This window comes from Pocillopora damicornis, chromosome 3 (assembly GCF_964200805.1).
Source record: "Pocillopora damicornis chromosome 3, jaPocDami1.2, whole genome shotgun sequence".
NCBI classification, from domain to species: domain Eukaryota; kingdom Metazoa; phylum Cnidaria; class Anthozoa; order Scleractinia; family Pocilloporidae; genus Pocillopora; species Pocillopora damicornis.
In genome coordinates, this window is record NC_142672.1 from 29,943,979 (window position 1) to 29,966,043 (window position 22,065).

At 38.0% G+C, this 22,065-nt stretch overlaps 2 protein-coding genes across 2 annotated transcripts; both read right to left on the reverse strand.

The window, feature by feature from the left end:
* Positions 1–2,804: 2,804 nt before the first annotated feature.
* Positions 2,805–4,995, reverse strand: LOC149049269 (beta-4C adrenergic receptor-like). The gene has a single exon (XM_089198754.1). It carries the CDS (start codon positions 4,636–4,638, stop codon positions 3,631–3,633), a length of 1,008 nt encoding a protein of 335 aa, XP_089054880.1. The 5' UTR covers positions 4,639–4,995; the 3' UTR covers positions 2,805–3,630.
* Positions 4,996–11,161: 6,166 nt separating this feature from the next.
* LOC149049270 (beta-4C adrenergic receptor-like) lies at positions 11,162–12,215 on the reverse strand. The gene has a single exon (XM_089200102.1). It carries the CDS (start codon positions 12,213–12,215, stop codon positions 11,205–11,207), a length of 1,011 nt encoding a protein of 336 aa, XP_089056228.1. The 3' UTR covers positions 11,162–11,204.
* Positions 12,216–22,065: the final 9,850 nt, after the last annotated feature.

The window sequence follows — 22,065 nt, forward strand, 5'->3', positions numbered from 1 at the left end:
CCGAAACATTTTCATTTGCGTATTGATAAAGGTGATTTAAAAGGCTTCCAAAAACATCATTTGAAACATCATTTTCACACATTTATGTCACAATCTGACACCTGTCAATTAAGGAACACGTAAGATTAAAAAGCGCATGTACACTTTTGAAAAACAACGGAATTAGTTTGGCAAGGGCCGCCACGACAATGTTCTCTTCAAAAACAGTGAATGATCTTATGCTAAGTATCATTCACTCTCATCGACGATTAATTTATGTACGAAGATTTACCTCTCAGGCAGTAGGTAAATGACAAGGAAATTATTTGTAAGTTGATTCAAATTTTTGTTTTGAAGTTGTGAGAGTTTGCTCGTTTGTTTGCTGCAAGACGTGTGTAAATATAGTCTTTTCTCCACAAAAACTAAAAATTCGAATGATACACTTAAATTAGACACAAAGGGATTTAATGCTGCTTTTTCTCATTGAATTCCTTCAGTTTCTGTTGTGCAATTTACGGTACAAATTAATGTCCAAATTGAACGGACTTGGAAAGACTTACTGAAAGCGTGTTTGTAGTGTAAGTGAAAAATTCGCTCGTCCTTTCACTACGAACAAATTTTTTGAGAGAATTCAGATCTTAAAAGAATGGAAATTCCATCGATTAGTTCAATTGTAACCAAATACCTCACGTTTTAAATTTTTAGGTTTAGTTTTAAGATTAATTACAGACATTTTTAGACAATTTATTGACACTTTTGATGATACAAATTCTTTTCGAAACCAAAGTTTTCTGTCGACCAAAGTGATTTGAGAAAAAGAGAAAAGAGAGGATTAATGAATTATTCATCGGCTTGAGGTAGTGACCGACGTCTTTGCTTAAAAATACTTCCCAGCAGGAAAAACGAGATATATTTATGAAAAGTGGCAACGAATGTAAGGATATACTCGGCGACTCACGAAAGCGTTACCGTGCCCGTGGGTAGAGATAGGAACGCGCTATGAACCAATCAGATTGCAAGATTCGTTGCCGTGCCCACTGAGAAAAAAATTGTGAGTTAACATCTGAAATGGTTTGGCCAAATCTGGACTGCTCCAGGCGTATTTAAACGTGTGGGTTGGAGAAAGCGCATTTTTCGGGGTAACTTTGCAAAATCGAAAAACTATACCATTAAACGATAAAATAAAGGGTATGTAACACTATTACAGATTAGTCCTAGCTTTGTTCCAGGTCCCTTCGAAGTTTTATGAAATCCATGAAGACCTTATTTTCATGGAGTTTTTTGTATTCTTTTGAGTGGAAAGGGTGCACTTCATCAGATTTTTTTCCAAGATTTTGGTATAATTTCCAAGGTGTATCGCTCAGGTTTGTTTACTTTTATTGGCTCTATATTTTTACATTGAAGAGACACATGCCTTGCTAACCCTAAGAAGTTTTCACGAGGCAATTTAAGTTTATCTTGAAGGTTATAGTTGGAGTTAAGGTTACCTTACCCTTGGCAAACTTCCATTTTTCCCCTTGGATAAAATATATGTACTGCTTATGCCAAATCATGAGCTGCTATATGGAGTAGAGCCAAAACTGTGGTCTGGGACTTTGAAGTTTGAAATTAGATCAAATGTTAATTTTCTTTCTTGCCTACGGAATGATTTCTTGCTGGAAATTCTCAAAGCCTCAAAATTTCGTAATCCCTTGTTTTTTTTTTTTCTCTGAAATTATCACGACTCCTGATTCGGAAGCGCCGAAACAAAATGGACTTCTGACGTTTTTAAGATACTCTGAGTTCTTCTTACTTCGTTAAAATTCTTAAAACTGTCTATGGAGGTTACTTCTTTAGCATAACAAGTTCTTAGTTCATTTATTGTCACACAGTGTCACGATCCGGATTCAGGAAAAGACAAATGAATAAAAAGGGTGGGTTTCTACAGAAACTGTGCTGCTGTGTCGGTGATAGAGTATAATAAGATAATTTGGTTTTATCAACTGAGTTGATAATGTAAATCGGCTACCGTAAAAAGTTTCAAAGCTGACGTTTCGAGAGTTAGCCCTTCGTCAAAGCGAGTAAAAGAACAGTTCTGCTGTGACTTTGTATGGTATGCATTACTCGCCTCCTCTTCTCGTTCGCTACACCTATTGTCAGGAATACTGAGAAGTCCATTCGAAAAGAATACGAAAATAATGAGACAAAATGGAATCTACTTGATTCGCATGAAGAACAGATAAATAACGTGAAGAAAATTAATTAATCATGTAGTCTGATCATCCGGTTGAGAGTAGTCTTAAACACGACTTTTTGTTCGTTGAAAATGACTGGCGTTTCGACAACCTGAGTTGAAGTAGTCAGCAGAGTAAAGTTTGGTAACTAGAATCGACAACATTCCTTCCCAGGACTTCGCTCAACCGAACAAGTGGACTTCATGATCGTGTGTAACCATTTACAATAGTTACAAAAGTCCCTTTCTTAAATCTACAAAATAGAACTAAATAGTCTTGTTTTCTAAGGTAACTGTAGATTTTCAAAGGCCAAATTATGCGAGGTCAAAGAACATTTTCTCAGTAACCAACAGGAATGCACGCTTTTGCAGTCAATCAGCTGTTTATTGGCACTGTGCCGTTTATTTGGTCTTGCATGCTTGCTGGCCTCTAAAACAAATCTTTAAAATAATTAATTCTTCGGATTTGACATCTTTTTAGCTTTACAGCGATATATACTTTTCAAGGGTTTTATATTGGAGGCGACTCAGGCATGAACGTTTTACACTGAAGGTCCACGATAATCTTGATCTTAGGCAATTGATATCTTGGTAGATGGACAGACACCTCAAACATTACCTTAAACATTAGCTTCTTCCTGCAATTCTTCGTTTTCAGTAGCCGTGGTGGTGTCATTAGGGAGTTCAAGATACGGTCACTACGGACTACGGACAACGGTAATACACGGCGAGGACCTGGTTCGAGATTTACTGCGCATGCTCGATAGCACGTGGGTTTCGCAGTCCGTCGTGTGGTTGCAGGCTACGGGGAGTAGTCGAGGAGATTCGCGTAGTGAGGACTACGTAAGTATTTTTTTGCCGATTTTTGACCAGTTTTGAGCTTTATTGTTGAGAAAATGTTAATTTTACTTTCAATTAACACAAAGCTTAACAAATCTAAGAGGAAAGTCATTTCTGAGAAAAATTATGAATTTTAAATTAAAATCTTAATTAAATCGAAATAGCGGCATGGGTATGCTAGTCGTTTTAGCAGTAAACAAAGTCCTTCTAAGCCACTGCAAACCGTTCCCTGTGGGCACTTGAAACTCGCCGGAATCCGCAATGCGTTCAATAACATCGGAATATCATCCTTGGCCACCCTGAAGTTAGCTTCGCACTCGCAAGAGTCGAACACATCCAAACAGAATGGATCAAAATTCCAGTACGGAAATGAAGGATTAACGGGTTGGTAATAATCGTAAAGAACAATAAACTCTTCATTATCCAGAAAACCATCCGCATAAGCGATTAAAAGGGCGTTTCTAGCATCTTCCAAGGACATTTTTTTTTCCAAGTGCAGCCGTAGTCCGTAGTCGTTGTCACGATCTTAACGTCAAACAACACTCCAATTTTCGCGCCCTTTTAGCGTAGTCGGCCCAGTCCACGCGTGGCTTGGATTCTCACGCCCAGACGTAGTCCGTAGTCCGTAGTGACCGTATCTTAAACTCCCTATTTGGTGCAGTCCGAGCCCCTTTGGGGCAACACAGCAGTTTGCGGAATTCCTTTCGGAAATCGTTATTGTTGAAAGTGTAAATAAAGGGATTTATCGTCGAACTCAGAAAGCGGAAAAAGGTAACAAGCAATTCCGCAATTCGTGGACATGTTTCTGGTGAGAAGCGCTTCCAAAGTGCAAGTGCCCACAATGGAATCCAGCAACACAAAAACCCGGCGCCCACGTAGAGCAGCACTCGACTAATGTTTATCTCTTTCACAGTGCTTCTCCTTCCAGTGCTTTTGTTACCATTAGTCGAGTTCTGCAGCGATGGAACCACAATCTGCTGATGCTGACTGGTTTTGAAAAAGATCTTGTAATAGCTGAATATACCGATACACAACGGTATAAAAAAAAGCACTCCGACCATGATGGTGTATTGAACGATTTGACTTGCAGCAGTTGGATATGTAAAGGCACACACTGCGTAGCCAGTGATAAAACCAATGTTTAGCCAACCGGTGAGTCGCCCAATTAACAGGTAAAGGGCCAGAGACATCCACAGGCAACACACCCAGATCTTAGATCGGCAAGGAGAAAATACCTTGTTGTAACTGTTCCCTTTAACAATTCGCATATAGCGGTTGAATGCTGTTAAACCCATGGTTGCCGGGGTCACGTAAGTAGCGAACGGGCCAATGAATCCTTGAAGCTGGCATAAGGCAAAGCCGAAATCAAATCTTCCAATGATTAGTGTAGCTGATGCCAAAGGCATTTCAATCATTGCGACCAATAGATCGCTGACAGCCAGAGCAATGATGTACACATTGGTGGTTGATCGAAGATTACGGTTTCTGTACACTGCTAAACAGACAAGACTATTCCCAACGATACTTATGATGTTCAAGGCAAGGCAAACGCCCGATTCAGTTACAACAGCTGCCAAGCTTCGGTGTGGTAACTCCAGGATAGACATCTTGTCTAAAAGGAAAGGCAGAGGAAAGAAAACATTTTAACATAGCGTGTTTATGAATCTCTCAATCATCGAGCATTTTTTCCAGTGAGTGCTACTTATACGTGATTATGGTTAAAGTTTGTATGAGACACTGAATTATTCGCCTAAGGTGAAAGAGAAATTTGTGAATATTTGTTGAACCGTTAGCTCGGTAGATATTTCCTGATATTTACGAGACTAGGCGAGACTTTATTTTCCATGATATATTTTGATATTTGACGTAGATGGCGACTTTCGCTCTCTGCAGGGTCCTAACGCAAACGTGTGAAAGCTGGACGCATCAAAATTCCCTTAAATTTGTCTTACTTAAAGCAAAACATATCAAAAGAAACGAAACTGTAATAATTTTAATGCCCCTTGGAAATAATTAAAATGAATATAAGAGAAGTATACGATTCCATTGATAGAAAACAGATTTCTTTTAATTACGAAAGCTTGAATTATTTCCAAGGAGACGGATATCACCCAAATAGCAACGATTGCTATGACATAAGCCCACTTTTTGACAATGGAATGTCAAAATGGAAAAAAAAATCGCATTCAGTCTCTCCAAAGAAATTGTAGTGCGATTGCTTAAAATCAGTTTAATGCAAAGACCACCTAAATGGGAATAAAACAGTTAACACGATTTAGTGTCTTTCATTAGCAAATCAGTGTTCACCAGAACTGCTTATTTACCGATTGTGAGAATGAAGCTAATGTATAAGAGTTGTATTTTCTTTAGCGCGCGTTTCGAGCTGAAACAGACGAGCACAAGCATCTTGTCACTCATTCTGTACACGTTCCAAAGTGATTGATTTAAAAAATTTAACGCCCCTTAACGTACGGACGTATACTCTGACGTAGATCGTAGATCTCCAACGTGTTATAAGGGGGGAGATGGGGGGGAGAGGGGCAGGTGGGGTCTTGGTGACTGTGTTTGCTCGCCTTCTTAGACGAAGACATCGAAAGTTGAAAGACTGACGTGCGACGAGACCTGGTAAGTGTCTGTCAATGCTGTTGGCTTCTCTTCTCTGCATACTAAACACTCTTACATTTACATACAATTCTAAAGGTACGAACGGAAATTCGGTAATCGAAAATTCCAATTAATGCCGAAAAAGATCAGAGTGAAGATTCGTTCCACCGAAAGTGACACTTGCGGCATAAGTAAAACTTTAGAAGCACTTATCTCGTTGTTCCTATGCGATTTCTTCAATTTCTAGCTGAGATGGGCCTTGTTGAAACCGTGCTGCAAAACACTGAAAGTTTTATTGTTTACACTACATGTATAGTTTCCTCCAGTTTCTTTAAACAAGTCAGTATATCCTGATGCTTTTCCCTAAATTGGAGAACTCAAAGATTTACAAACTTACCATCAAATACTTGTTGCCACTTTGGTTTCCTTGGGTATGGTATGGTCTCCTCATATATTGAATAAAAAATTCGCACCAGAGACTAAAGCAGAACGAGAAGCCACTTCCTCTATCTCCAGCTGCTTTGAGGTAAATGGCGTTCGGCTTATCACCTCCGGGTTAGTCAATCAACGCGCGCGAAAAGTACTATGCACTTATGTGGTATAAACTGATAAAAGATAACTCCTCTTTATATCCCGATGACAGCGTTTCGCGGTGTTGGAACTTATCTTGGCTCTTAGAAATGAAAAGCAACTTCAAAGAGACGAAATTACCGATAGACTTTGACAGGATGACACAATGCAAATAGGTTCTCAACATCAACTGCGTCTTACTTCGAAATTTTCCATTAGCACTAGATAAACAACAGGTCACAGATACGCCCTCCAAACAACTTAGGAGAACTTGAAAGATTATTAGATATCTGAAGAAAAGCTTTGTTTCAAAAAGCTCTTCGAACTCATAGCTGCGAAGCTATCATAGCTGATAGCAGCGAAGCTTTCCGATCGGTAAAACGCGTAAATTTCAGTGAAACGGTTTTTTTATATTTCCATTTGAAATAAACAAATATTGGTTTTACATCAGTTATTTATGTGAATTATATATGATGCTAAATCATTTATCGAAAATAATGCTCATCTGTTAATAAATTCTATTTCAAGGTATAAGTTAATTTCAAAAAGCACACCAAAGCTCATAAGTGCACCCCTTTTCGTTTTTTCATCTTTGATCAGAAGTGCATCATTTAATGAGGCCACTTCCTGTAGTTTAACCTTATTAGAAAACGGCCGAGGTACAGAGGTCTAAAAGCTAACGCAGTGCTTTCATACAGCGACGGGGAAAAAACACCACTTAACTTCTTCTAACTGTGCGTTACAATCTTCAAGGTCCATGTCAAATTCTGCAAGGTGCAACACCGCAATGTCTGCTGCATGATCCACATTCAGCGATCCAATCGTATTATCTCTTCTGAAGGCCATTGTGGGGGTCATAGTAACGACTTTAATGACGTCATTCGAGGGCATTCCCACGTGCAGCTTTTTTTCAGTCATCATAGTCAATAAATCGTAGGCAGGGCCCTCTAGAGATTCTGCAAATCAGAACTGATTATGTCTTGCCAGAAGCCCTCTCTTACACAGATCTCTTCTACAGTCTATGTAAACGACCCAGCTCTATGGTCCACGTCAAAAAGAACCCCACGTTGGCGATCTTTTAAAACATCATTGTAAATTTGTTTGTTTGGGCCAAGGATGGTACTTGGCCGGCCATGAAAACAGTGAGTGTGAATATCTCCCGGACAAAGGCTTCCGGGACACGAAATAATGTCTTTCCCTAGATGTTTGAATTAAAATAATAGGAATTAATAAACACTGAAACAGTGGATAACGTTGAAGTAACACTCTGTTTATCGGCTCAAACTCGAATATCCTTTGTGATTCACCTCCGAACAATTCGCGTGGGATTTGCGCACAAAAATATTGTAATGGTTGAAGGAATAAATGAGTAAAACCGTCTTTTTGTGCTATATTATCTCTCGGGTACATGCCAAAACGGATGTTCACGCCGCTCGGTAAATATCTACCATTATGATCCATCAAGTATATTTGCTCGCACGCGATTGGTCTAAACGCATCAGGCGACTGAATATTCCCGGCTAAAACCTGGGGGATATTCGACCAAGTGGTATTCCCCAATTTTCAAACCTTACGTCCACTACGATAAGCCCTTGTTTAAAATTTGATTCAAGACGAGAGAGCGTTTCTTGGTTGTTAGAGAAGAAGGGAAACATTTGTTTTCTCTATAAAGTCGAACCAAAGAACACAAAAAAGGAAAATATCCCATGCAACAAACAGTAATCTGTTCCTAAACTTTTTTTTTACTCGTGCTGCAAAATAATTGAAGGATAATGGACGCAATAGCCTCTATTTTGCGCAAAAAATATGCTCTCATATTTGTTCATGGACATTATATGATCCTTGAAGCTCGCAAAACTGTTCGTATCTTAGAACAAGTAATGTCCGCGGACAAATACCTGTCGTATTTTTCGCGCCAAATAGAGAGTAAAGTTTATCTAATCCACGTCGGTGAATAGTTGTTCGGTACCAACACAGGTATCTTCGTTTTTTTTTAACAGCTAACTCTTGGTCACCTTCGGTAAGGAGTCAAGCGATCAAGATACAAGGAAATAAGTTCTCTTGTGTGTGACTGTGACCCACTTCTTAACAGTAACAACTAAAGCGTAAGGTAAATGTTATGTTTTACGATAATAGTATATTGTTTATCCCTTTCAAACAAGGTAAGTGTTGTTGTTTATGATAATTAACTCCCAGTACTACAAGAAAATAATTCTTACATCTTCACTAGGCAACGACAAGTTAGCCTGCTCATAGAATCATTTATGAACTGTATAAACTGATAAAGACAGGAAATTGAAATTTTTTTGCTAGTCCTTCAATTATGTTTCATAAAATGACAACTAGTTTGTAAGCATATTGATGTATATCCTACCTTTTCTTTGAGTATCAGTAGTGGGACAGGTGTGATGATCCATGAGTGGAACATAGGTTTCTGATAATACTTTAAGAGCTCTCCTACAAACATGAGGACACAGAGATAGTTTTGGTTGCACATGAACCTAAAGGGGCCCATCAGAGCTTTATAATCCCTCGTTGTACTGAATGATTAGGAGCCTAGTTAAGCAGTAAGGAGAGGGAAATTATGCTAAAGAATATGTTAATTCAAACATAACCTACATCATTTTCAAGAATTTTGAGAGTGAATCCCTCTCTTTTCTGACAGCGGTGGAACTTTACTCAAGCATAGTAAGGGTAGCATTGAATTCCAATTACAAACCTGTTCAATTTGCCATTGCAGTGTTCCTTTTCTAAGCCAATAAAAGCCGAGTGATTTCACTATATTATTTTTCATACGACAGCTAGGTAATGTTCAAAGCTCTCGCATGCTTATTCGATAAAAATTCCAAAACAGTTCAAACCTTTTGAACCTATGAGAAGTTTGGCAACACAATTAATACTAGCCTAGACTCCAAATTCACATAGGTTTGTATCAAAAAATATTTTTTATATCAACTTTTACATCTAATTATTTTCAACTCGTTTTTTCTTATTAAATCTTAAATACCGATAATTATGTTACCTTTCTTCTAGCCTAAAACTTTATTGCCACTTGTATATGAAACCCTCTAAAAAATTCACGAGGCCTTACTGTGTATTGATAGCCCTACGCAAAGCTCGTTTTTTTCTTTAAGAATCTGAAAAAGTTTTAGTTACATTACATACCCTGGCCAATTTATCCTGCTGATGCCAAACCATGAGCTGCTATATAGAGTAGAGCTAAAACTGTGGTCTGGGACTTTGAAGTTTGAAATTGGATCGAATGTTAATTCCCGTTCTTGCCTACGGAATAATTTCTTGCTGGAAATTCTCAAAGCCTCAAAATTTCGTAGTGCCCTTTTTTTTTTCTCTGAAATTATCGCCACTTCTGATTCGGAAGCTCCGAAATAAAATGGAATTCTGACGTCTTTTAGACACTCTGAGCCCTTCTTTCTTCATTGATATGCTTAAAATTGTCTAAGGAGGTTACTTCTCTAGCATAATGGGTTCTTAGCTCATTTATTGTATTTATGTCGCTGTGGCTAAATTTTGCGCATGAAGCAGGAACTTGCTCTCTCGCTGCAGTGTCACGCAGATTCGTCACGCAACGATCCGGGTTCAGGAAAAGACAAATGAATAAAGGGGGTGGGTTTCTACAGAAACTGTGGTGCTGTGGTGGTGGGAGAGTATAACAAGATAATTTGGTTTTATCAACTGAGTTGATAATGTAAATTAGCTACCTTAAAAAGTTTAAAGCTGACGTTTCGAGAGTTAGCCCTTCGTCGAAGCGAATAAAAGAACAGTTGTGCTGTGACTTTGCATGGTGTGCACTGCTCGCCTCCTCTTCTCGTTCGCTACACCTATTGTCAGGAATACTGAAAATTTCATTCGAAAAGAATACGAAAACAATGAGACAAATTGGAATCTATTTGATTCACATGAAGAACAGATAAATAAGGTGAAGAAAATTAATTAATCATGTAGTCTGATCATCCGGTTGAGAGTAGTCCTAAACACGACTTTTTTCGTTGACAACGACTGGCGTTTCGACAACCTGAGCTGAAGTAGTAAGCAGAGTAAAGTTTGGTAACTAGAATCGACAACATTCCTTCCCAGGTCTTCGCCCAACCGAACAATCGGACCCTATGATCGTGTATTACCCCTATGCTCATGAAAAGGGAATATTCTACTATATGCTCCTGTTAATAGCAAATTTACTCCCCTAGTCGTGTTTCATCAGTTTCAGAATTTCCGGCTTTATGTTTCTATGCAATGCCTGACAATTTTTTGAATGGTTTGCCTTATCAGTCAACAATAGGTCTGGCAATATGCCTGGCACTTGTTTTTTTTTTTTAAATAAAATTGTTCGTCAGATCTCAGGTTAGAAGAAGAACAGGATTTACCTTATTCCAACCATTCAGAATGTTTCAAGGTTTTTTTTTTTTAATAAAAATCTACCCAGGGGAAATTCTAGTCACTTTTTTTCGATATCTCTTCGACCTGCGCTTCGATATTCTAATGAAATGTTTTCTTCTAGTTGGAAAAGAGTTCCTAAAGGTTTCAGCTTAGTAACGAACATATGCGAACCGTACTGTTACGTGGGCACATTACGTTGAATAATTTTTGTGTACAAAAGTTACAAAAGTGCCTTTCTTAATTAAATCTACAAAGTAAAACATTCTTTTCTCTTTCTTTCTAAGGTAACTGTAGATTTTTTAAGGCCAAATTATGCGAGGTCAAAGAACATTTTCTCAGTAACCAACAGGAATGCACGCTTTTGCAGTCAATCAGCTGCTTATTGGCACCGTGCCGTTTATTTGGTCGCGCGTGCTTGCTTACCTCTAAAACAAATCTTTTAAATAATTAATTCTTCGGATTTGACACCTTTTTAGCTTTACAGCGATATATACTTTTCAAGGATTTATATTAGAAGCGACTCAGGCATGAACGTTTTACCACGATAATCTTGATCTTAGGCAATTGATATCTTGGTAGATAGACAGACACCTCGAACATTGCCTTAAACATTAGCTTCTTCCGGCAATTCTTCGTTTTCAGTAGCCGTGGTGGTGTCATTTGGTGCAGTTCGAGCCCATTTGGGGCAACACAGCAGTTTGCGGAATTCCTTTCGGAAATCGTTATTGTTGAAAGTGTAAATAAAGTGATTTATCGTCGAACTCAGAAAGCGGAAAAAGGTAACAAGCAATTCCGCAATTCGCGGACATGTTTCTAGGGAGAAGCGTTTCCAAAGCCCAAGTGCCCACAATGGAATCCAACAACACAAAAACCCGGTGCCTACGTGGAGTAACACTCGACTAATGTTTATCTCTTTCACAGTGCTTCTCCTTGCAGTGCTGTTGTTACTATTGGTCGAGTTCTGTAGCGATGGAACCACAATCTGTTGATGCTGACTGGTTTTGAAAAAGATCTTGTAATAGCTGAATGTACCGATACACAACGGTATAAAAAAAAGCACTCCGACCATGATGGTGTACTGAACGATTTTACTTGCAGCAGTTGGGTATGTAAAGGCACACACTGCGTAGCCAGGGATAAATCCAATGTTTAGCCAACCGGTGAGTCGCCCAATTAACAGGTAAAGGGCCAGAGACATCCACAGGCAACACACCCAGAGCTTAGATCGGAAAGGAGAAAATATCTTGTTGTAACTGTTCCCTCTAACAATTCGCATATAGCGGTTGAATGCTGTTAAACCCATGGTTGCCGGGGTCACGTAGGTAGCGAACGGGCCAATGAATCCTTGAAGCTGGCATAAGGCGAAGCCGAAATCAAATCTTCCAATGATCAGTGTAGCTGATGCCAAAGGCATTTCAATCATTGCGACTGACAGATCACTGACAGCCAGAGCAATGATGTACACATTGGTGGTTGATCGAAGATCACGGTTTCTATACACTGCTAAACAGACGAGACTGTTTCCAATGATACTTAAGATGTTCAAGGCAAGGCAAACGCTCGATTCAGTTATAACAGCTGCCAAGCCTCGATGCGGTAACTCCAGGTTAGACATCTTGTCTAGTAGAAAAGGCAGATGAAAAAAAACATTATAACATAGCGTGTTTATGGATCTCTCAATCATCCTCCATTTTTTCTAGTGAATGCAAGTTATTCGTGATTATGGGTCAGTGAACTTTGTATAGAACAGTAAATAATTCGCCTTAGGCGAAAGAGAAATTTGTGAATATTTGTTTAACCGTCGGCTTTGTAAATATTCTTAAAAATATAGGCGACACGTTATTCACCATAACATATTTTGAAATTTGACGTAGATGGCGACTTTCACTTTCTAGAGAGTCTTAAGGCAAATGTGTGAAAGCTGAACGTATTAAAATGCCCTTCAATTTGTGTTACTCAAAGCAAAATCAAACTATAATTCTCTCATTCAAGTCTTTGTTGGGTTTTTTTTATTTTATGAAAATAAGTATCCATCTTGCAATATTTAAAAACCTGTTTGCGAAACACCGGCAAACTTTGTCGTTTGTGTGGAAATTGTATGTATGCTGTTTATTCGGAATGACAAATTTATCCGCACCGTCAAACGAAAATTGAAGAATTCCCGAAAACAATATGAGCACCATAGACAGTTAATTAGGCTTGGATAGGGCTTTGCTTACAGATGTTGTGCCAGCAACTACCATCAACCGCTTAAATTAAGTCTTCATTTGAAGCAAGGCAAATTCAAGGGATGGTTGTTGCATTGTGAAAGAAATTGATTTTGTTGTGGTTCACTGATGGAGATGATTTGAGATCTAGCCACCCACAAGTCAGACATAACTTATCCCATTTGAAGATGTAAAAAAAGATCACCTATTCAGAAATTTTGATTCCTAGGCTGCGCTGAGAACATAAGTCAATCATCCGAACCATTTGAGTGTTGGACATTTGGTCGGAGAAAATATGGACTCGAAGCTGTGTGAGTTTTAATGTAGTGGAGAATGGAGCGGTGCTTTATTAGATCACATGGTAACGGTGATGTATGAAAAGATTAACTGAACGCAAGAGAGGCTTTCGTTGATTCCAATAGGAACAACGGTGTTGATTTGAGAGATGTTTTTCTTCTCAAATTTGTGACTTTCAAAGTTGTCTACGTCCTGATTGTTCAACTGCTGTTGACAGTTTAGATAGGTAAGGTCATTCCATGGAATCTCAAGGACAAGTCAGAGGCAAATATTAAAATTACATGGTTTCTGGAGCATAATACTTACCCTTTTATTTCAGAATCCGGTGATAAGACAGCTGTCTGAGGTCTAATTTGAATATTGCGACTTTTGTGACTTTCTACTAAGAAGAATTCTCTTGATCTAACTTCATCTAACTGTAAGACTTGAAGGATTGGAATGTCTAAGTTTAATTCAACTGAACTTATTCAGTCACTGACTTGTCATCTTGCGATTTAAGTCAGTATTTAATTTCCTGAGCTAGCTTGAATGAATTTTCTTTGACTTGCCGTTTCAACTTGATTACTAGGTTAACCAAAGGATACACTTTCACGCAAAGGAACAGGAATTTCTATCTAGTCACGAAGGCGGCTATAATTCAATCACTCACTATCTGTCTGTATCAGCATTAGTGAGAAATTAGATCAATTCCAGGCGAAACTCCATCAAACAAAGCTAAGTCTATGGCTATCTATGGTTTTTGGTACATGTGCAGTTGCTTGAATTGATCGCTTTTGTTTCGCACCAAATAAGAACTGAGAGCGTTAAGTTCTAAAATTACCTTAATTCGAGGTCAATACATTTGCTCTATGTCTCTTTTTTTAAGTGAACGCCTATTAAGGATAAGAAGCTGAGCGCGAAAAACGTATTCGAACTAAATTAGGTGTGATTGATTTGAAAAGTGAAAATGAGATTACTTTCGGTTCAGTCATAGATTGAACCAAGCTTAAGTACAAGCCGGGTTAATGATATAGATAACTTTCGCGCTCAGGCTTTAAAAATGAGAAATATCGTGTTCCAAAACTTGTGCAATATGCTCAGTTCATGCAGTGGCAGAAGGTTGTTCATAACCGGTATGAAAGTGGAAAATTCTCTGATCAGAGTGGTGATTCACGCAATGGTTTAAATTAGTTTTTCATGGTAATTCCACGCGGCTATTAAAGTATGATTAGATTCTATACTATAGAAGGGAGAAAACATTCAGAAAAAGATGAATCAAATGCCAAGCATACATTCGAAACAATATATTATCTTTTATAAAATTAAACAATTGGTTACGAAATAAACTGAAAGTTCAATATTCTGCACAAGCTGGAGTGATTTTTTTTCCATCAGGGGAGGAAATAAGAGAAAATCCGGATATTGGCTCAGAACAAGATAGCTTGATTAATCCTGACGATTCTTTCATAAGTCAGAATATTTGTCTTCGTCGGACATGGCAATAGGATTAACAGGAAACCACTTCACCCTTCTAGGTTGTGTAATGAATACAGAACTGATGATTATAAAACAAGGCCAGTTGAGTTGATTGGGGCCATTTTGCAGTTGGGGAAGGGCGAGCTCGATTAAGAGAAGGAATATGAACCTTCTTTGGAAAAGATAGATAAGAAACTTGGATCAATTCAAAGATTAATTGTTTAACCCACATCTTCTCGGACAGCGATTTTCATAAGTCATCTTGGTAGTATTAATTAATTATATCATGTCTCTCTTTATCTTGAAACGGTATACCTTGAATTGTTTAAAATCAAGATGGCGATAATAAACAAGAGAAAACCAGGGCTACCCACAGGGTATCTCAGATGTGTGAAATTGATGTGAATTTTTCTACTTCCGTTAATTTGTTTTGTCGAAATGTTCGCCTGTAGCTCTTATACAACCTTTTTTTCGTTTCGGTCTCAATTTTTCATCCTACTTTGAAGCCCTAGCTGTCTCGTCCTATTTCGAATTTTTGGCTAAAGGCCTAAAATTGATCGCCGTCTATATAGTGAATTCCATGTCTGGCGGTAAAAGCTTTGGATAAAGAGTGTAACGACTAATTTGCTCAAAGGGAATCAACACAGTACTTACATTCTCAGCGAAGAATTTCGACTTTATCCAAAGACACCGTTTTTGTCACAGTACCCTGTGGATATAGAAGTCAGCGGGAAAGTTTTACCAACTTTTTCAAATGCCGGGAACTGCTAAGCTGACTCGACAGTTTTCCAACATACCAACCAAGATCAAGCAACTGATCATTACAGCTTAGAGTCCGATTGATTAAAATCCGAATTTGTATACGGAAAGAATCCGGAATCTGTGACATTAATTTACAACCGATCTGACCAACGGTATTTCTTGTTTGCAAAAATCCGCGGTTCATGAATTGTTTTGAGGCTAAACCTTCTGATTCGCGAATGTATTCACCTCCATTTGATTTCGAGATTCTCAATAAAGAAAAAAATATAGAATAAAATAAAAAACAGACAAACAAACAAACAAATAAATCGGCTGAGGCGATTTATTGCCTGACTTACTAGACATTGGAGGTGACAACAATAGCAGAAACAGGTAATCAAAATGAACACCTTTCCGACGTAACGAGATGACGAATCACCTAGAGACCTTAATTTATAACAGCATTTACTTATCTACCTTTAGATATCGGGTGATGCACGTGTATGAACTTAATTTGCTCTTACTGGCTGTGCAGTAAAGGTTTCACAATGTTTGCCAGAATTATGGCATCATGCATCTTTGCCGTTCACATTCTCGAGCGTGAGTTGTTTCCGTCAATAAGAAGTGAAATTCTCTACGCACAGCGCACAACTGTATTCGGCTCCTCACGAACGGTCACTTTCAAGGGATACGAAAACAAATGCACCTTGAAACACAGCTGAAAATTGTCTGACTCATTGATATATTTCAATTTGGTTTACCTTCTCATAATTTCGTTCTGTTAAAAAATTTGATGTCGGACTTCACTTAACTGAAGCTGCTACATTCATTAACATATATTCAAAATGCCTCTGTCAGAAAGAGTGAAGGACGTGTTATGAGTTGTTTTCGAAAGGCACTTATTTATTTTCTTCTCAGCCATACTGATATCAAACCACTTTAAACACTAAAAATGTCCAATGCATAAATCAAAATTACAAACCGCTCCCTTGCTTACCAGAAAAATTAGCGTCAAAATTAAGATGTCACATTTTCACTTATCAACGTAAACAAAACATTGCTTTGCAGAGATTATTCTCAGAACCGCTTAATTCCTTCATTCTTTATCAGTCTGTCTCAATTCTTAACGTAAGTATTGATTCTCCAAACTCCTTAATTGATTTATGTCTCGGTGATCGAGCGAATGAACCAATTGTTTGATGACATTTTCAACCAAGTACTTTCAATGGTTTGTAAAGAGAAGTTGCCTCCTAAATATCAGCCTATAATTTATGAGCGTGTTAAATGAGGATGCAGCACTCGTTCGCGCAACTGAATCTATTACACTAATGTACTATGGTATAACAGCACAGAGCTCATATTTAAAAAGAAGAGATCCTCAAGTTTTATTAAAATTATTTTCATTTAACTAAAACTGTCATGCTAGACCTAATGATTTTTTTGCCGCGCCATAAAATATCAAGACCGTAATATTAGATAAATGACATGGAATGAAATAAACTTATAGAGTTCACCTTACTTTTCCTCCTCTCTTATAATTCCCATTATTAAGCAAAGTGAATGTGTTTATTGAAGTTGCGCAATCTATGAACTTGTGAGATTTTTGCCGTGTTAAAATAAAAACTCATAAGCACGTAAATCTGGTTTCTTTAGGTCCCTAAAACTATGTTACAGAACTGCCACTAGCATTCCGTTATTTTGCGAACCACCGTGCAACTCCACCTACTGCGCAAATAAAAAAAATTTTCTAATGTAAGCGCTTTGTTTGCCTTTTACGACTTTCGGTACTCACTGAATTATATCTGCAAGTAAAACTGTCAAGTGATCAAAATTGAATACGGCAACGAATTCAACAGCGACAGAATGGTTGCAGGGTAGAATTAAATAAATTGGTAATCATGGCAACCAATCTATATTGGAAGAGAGGTTTTACTTTTAATTTTACAGGGTATGTTATCACCTGCTCCGACTATGTTTGGTAAACAAATGGCTGCCCTTATTTTATTTGTATTGACACAGTTATTAACAGGCTGGTTTAAAAATTCGCTTGTTTGCGTGATGTCAATAGAAGCCAAGCAAATCATCTCACTGCGTTCGATCCATTCTAACTGACTTATGGGCTTTTACCGATGAATGAAGCCTTCTGGCGTCTTTTCCGCATAGATCCGTAGGTAACCTACATAGGTCTCGTGATCTACTATCTCCCCGACTGTACGATAACAAATCTGATAAAAGGAGCGGCAATTAATTCTTTCGTTCTCAACTTAGACATTCGGTGTTTTCCAACTAAGCATTCTCCATCAAGTCCTCAACATATTTGAAAGGACTTCGAGAGGGCAGTTACAACTATCAATCATTACAGAATCAAACCTAAGGAGGGAGCTTACCTGTTAAGGATAAACATATATTTGGGAAATTTTAACATACCTGATTATTTACCTCTCCTTATGCTGTGGACGAGTATCAGTCAAAAATAACGTTCACTGTCGATATCCGTTACTTAAATAGGACTGTTGGCGAGTGTTGCAGCTTTTAAAATTACTTTTGGTTTATATCATATCCGCTGTTACGCCAAAGAAAGTATCTTTTCTTTGCACTCCAACCTAACCATATGGCCGCTGCGGCAGTAGTTAGACAATGATATAATCACTACAGGAAGCCGGCTCATATCGATTTATTTAACCATCTTTTTATCTGTACTGCAATTTATCATCACTCTTTTGTAAGACATCTTGCAATTGTTGCATCTAGTTAATGAACGCCTCAGTCTGTTTCTGACCCTTGTGTCCTTTTTTAACTCGATCTTTTAACTTTTTCAACTTGTTTCTAAAGTCCTCAGGAATTAGAATTGAACGCAATTGATCTGAAGTAAGTAATAATCCGCTCATTGTTTCATTTTACCTATGCAGAGGAGTTTTAATGAATTAGGTGTAGTTTAGAGACTAGTCGGCTTAAATTAGATTTTAGCGGCAGCGCTCTGAGAAGAAAACTTTCTGTAGTTGGACGAATGTAACCAAGAAAATCTTAACTGGACTTGCACGTTTTGGGCGCTGAAAAAGAAAATGGTATTGGAAGAAAAAAGCATCATGGGCGATGATAAAGCTGAATGTGTCAGGAAAAGAACTTAAGGATGGCAATCTTTAATAAATTGGACGACCTTAAATTTAAAAACACTTCTCCAATAATTTACGAAATTATAGGAGAAAGTTCCTTTAATGTTGGTTCTAATTTTTTAAAGTTCCTGTTATTACTAGTGATGCAGACGTAAACATCTTAAGAAATTCTGGTCGCAGAAGCTCTTTCGAGTATGGAAGCGATCATTTCTTAATCCGCAGTTTACATATATAATTTTCATATATTAACAGTTATTTATTCATCACTTCACGGGTTTAACAACCAGCTCCCGGTTAACTTGTTAGCTCAGTTGGTAGAGCACTGCACCGGTATCGCAGAGGTCATGGATTAGAATCCCGTAAAAGCCTGATTTTTTATCAGGCCTTATTTTTACTACTGCTTTGAAAGGTGGCGTTCATTACCGCGAAGATCGCTTTCATACTAATTTCTTAATCTGCATTTCATGTATTCACATGCGGTTATTTAAAAGCTCTTTTGTTCATTGAAAAGTTACAGGAAGGTTCGCCCTTTTTTTGAAATTGGAAAGAATCCTTTTATTTCAGCCTTCACAGAGCATGAGAAATATCCTCGAACGACGACCAAGAAAGTGAGTAAATTAAGTAAAACAAATGTGAAATGAGAAAAGAAAATCAAACTATACATCTGCCGTTGAGTTGCTATAGGTTTCTTTGAAATTTCTTAACTCGGAGAAGAAGGGATTTTTCTGCTTTTCAAAGAGTAAAACAATTATTCTTTCCCACACATCAGTAAAAATTAATTAAACTGAATCGTGTCGAAAGTACAGTGAAGTTTCTCATATCAATTAACATCACATATTGGAAGTCACGAGAGCATAATCTTATTTACCACAAAATAATTTTGAAATGAGTTGGAGTTGTCAAATATGAAAAGTGCGTTCGGAAATAGATCCAAATAATGCATTTCACACACCGTAGTTTGATCAACGCGGACTACACCGGGAGATTGGTGTTATATTTGCTGGCAAGGGAAAAATACAATCATTTGACCATGATATTCGTAATGGTTCATCCAACGAACGTCTGTCGCTGGGAAAGTCAAGTTTCTCTTTGAGAATTATTGTAAAAGTGTAGTTGATTGATGCACACAGATTAAAGCAGAGGGTAAAACACAAATTAAGCCGTGGAATAGTAACTATGATTAATATTTCTGCTATCGTTTCACCTGTTCATGTTGAGCTCGGTAGGTCGATGATTGGTAAGCCTAGCCTCTATGAACATAACTTGACATGTTTTTTTTTTTTTAAAGATGGATATCCATTTCTTTCCACGAGTGTGGGAAGAATAATTAGTTTGACCAGGATGATCCTTTAAATGCATTGTAATTGTACTAGCATTAATTAAGCATCCACTCTGACTTCCCATTCCACGAAATCGTTGTCAACAACCACAGCGGCCTCCATTGACTCAGTTCTTGTTCTTTCACGGCGAAAACAGAGCATTTGCGAAATTCCCTCCGGAACTCGCCATTTGTGAAGTTGTAAATAATGGGATTTATTGAAGAACTCAAACACAAGAAAAAAGTAGCAAGCAGTGCTGCAATAATTAGGCGGGCTCTTAGGAGAAACGGCTCTAAAGGACGAGTTCCCACATTGGTATCCAGCAACACAAAATGAATGCTGCTATATAAACCAGACTGTTTTCAATGATGCTTGTTATGTTCAATGCACTGAATACACTCACTTCAACTACAACAACAGCTCAGCTTCTGTTCGGCAACTGTAGGATTGGCATCTTGTCTGCTGGAAATCACCAAATGAAGAAATAAGTGTTCAAATATGTATACAAAGAAATGAATAAGTGGATAAATAAATTGATGAACAAAGAAATAAATACGTGAAAACTACGAACTGGCTGTTTTTGCATTAAATTGCTAAAGAATAACCGCGTTTCATTCTCCAGACATTCTACGGGTGTTTGCGTTCTTCGAAATTGTTCCTGATACATGATGGGTAGCACTGCCTTTTTTGAGGCTCCATGATTCCTTTGACTTCGAATGCTGGGTCCTGAAACTTTCTCTCTTTCTCCTTCTCGGCCCTAATGATATTTTGGTATGTAGCTGGGACAGCTATGTTGCCAAGTGTTCCCAAAATTGTGTCTTTATTAGCTAAGGTAACATCAGGTCGATTATTTCTCAAATCCTTTTCTGCGAATAGTTTGGTGTCCTTGATTATTTTCTGATTATTTTCTTATTATCTGCGACTTTTGTATCACCTGTCAGTGTTGTCTTTCCCGTGTTTTCTGTACATTTCCCTGTGTGCTCGCAGGGCCACCTGCTATGTTCTCTCTAACCAAGCACCTGGTGGGTATGGTAGCCAATAATATGCCGTACTGTTACAATGGTGGCTACACAATCTACACAGTGGTGGTGTCTCTGAGGTCAGATTGAGTTTCTTCCCTAACGTTTTTTCTTGAGTGGCTAGTGCTTATATCTCTCTTGCATTTTGGGGCTAAGAGTCCGGATTTGCACCATCGTATTCCTTATTTAGTTCTCCAGGGAAGCGTATACAGCACCACAGTTTCTGTAGAAACCCACCCCCTTTATTCATTGGTCTTTTCCTGAACCCGGATCGTTGCGTGACAAATCTGCGTGACATTGTAGCGAGAGAGCAAGTTCCTGCTTTATGCGCAAAATTTAGCCACAGAGACATAAATGCAATAAATGAGCTAAGAACTCATTATGCTAAAGAAGTAACCCCCCTAAACATTTTTAAGCATTTCAATGAAGTAAGAAGGACTCAGAGTGTCTTAAAAACGTCAGAAGTCCATTTTATTTCCCCGTTAACCCTCAGTACATCTAGAAGATATCAAAACGGTCTACAAACGCTGTAAACCCTAGGCAAGTTTCACGAGAGGATTTTACGACGTAACAGTGAATTTTTGGGGAAAAATGGAAGAAAATGCATTTTTTTTTACTTTAAACGTTAGTAACACATTGACATTTGAGGTTAACTCGAAGAAAAAAAAAAATACATGTTCACTACAATATCTTATCGATATATATGTTATTCGTCAGCCGGGAGGTCCGTATTGGGAAAAACTGTGCCCGAAGTCTTGAGCAACGCCCAAGGCCGTAGTTCAAGGGCAGTACTCAAGACAGAGGGCACAGTTTTCCCCAGTACGGACCAACTTAGGCTGGTGAATAACATTTTAGTTTTTTTCTTTAACTTAACGAGATTCTTTCCAAAAAAACCCGAATGATTTAGGGCTGTAATTATGGCAAGATCTTCCCTAAATTGAACAGTTTTTGAGAGAGTAAATGGTAGTTATAAAAGAGGTAATACAAATTAAAGAGAGAGGCTTCACCGAAACATTTTCATTTGCGTATTGATAAAGGTGATTTAAAAGGCTTCCAAACAAAATTTGAAACATCATTTTCACACGTTTATGTCACAATCTGACACCTGTCAATTAAGGAACACGTAAGATTAAAAAGCGCATGTACACTTTTGAAAAACAACGGAATTAGTTTGGCAAGGGCCGCCACGACAATGTTCTCTTCAAAAACAGTGAATGATCTTATGTTAAGTATTATTCACTCTCATCGACGATTAATTCATGTACGATGATTTACCTCTCAGGCAGTAGGTAAATGACAAGGAAATTATTTGTA

Coding starts and splice junctions, on each gene's coding strand:
- LOC149049269 (XM_089198754.1), bottom strand. CDS start 4,638: ATGTCTATCCTGGAGTTACCACACCGAAGCTTGGCAGCTGTTGTAACT.
- LOC149049270 (XM_089200102.1), bottom strand. CDS start 12,215: ATGTCTAACCTGGAGTTACCGCATCGAGGCTTGGCAGCTGTTATAACT.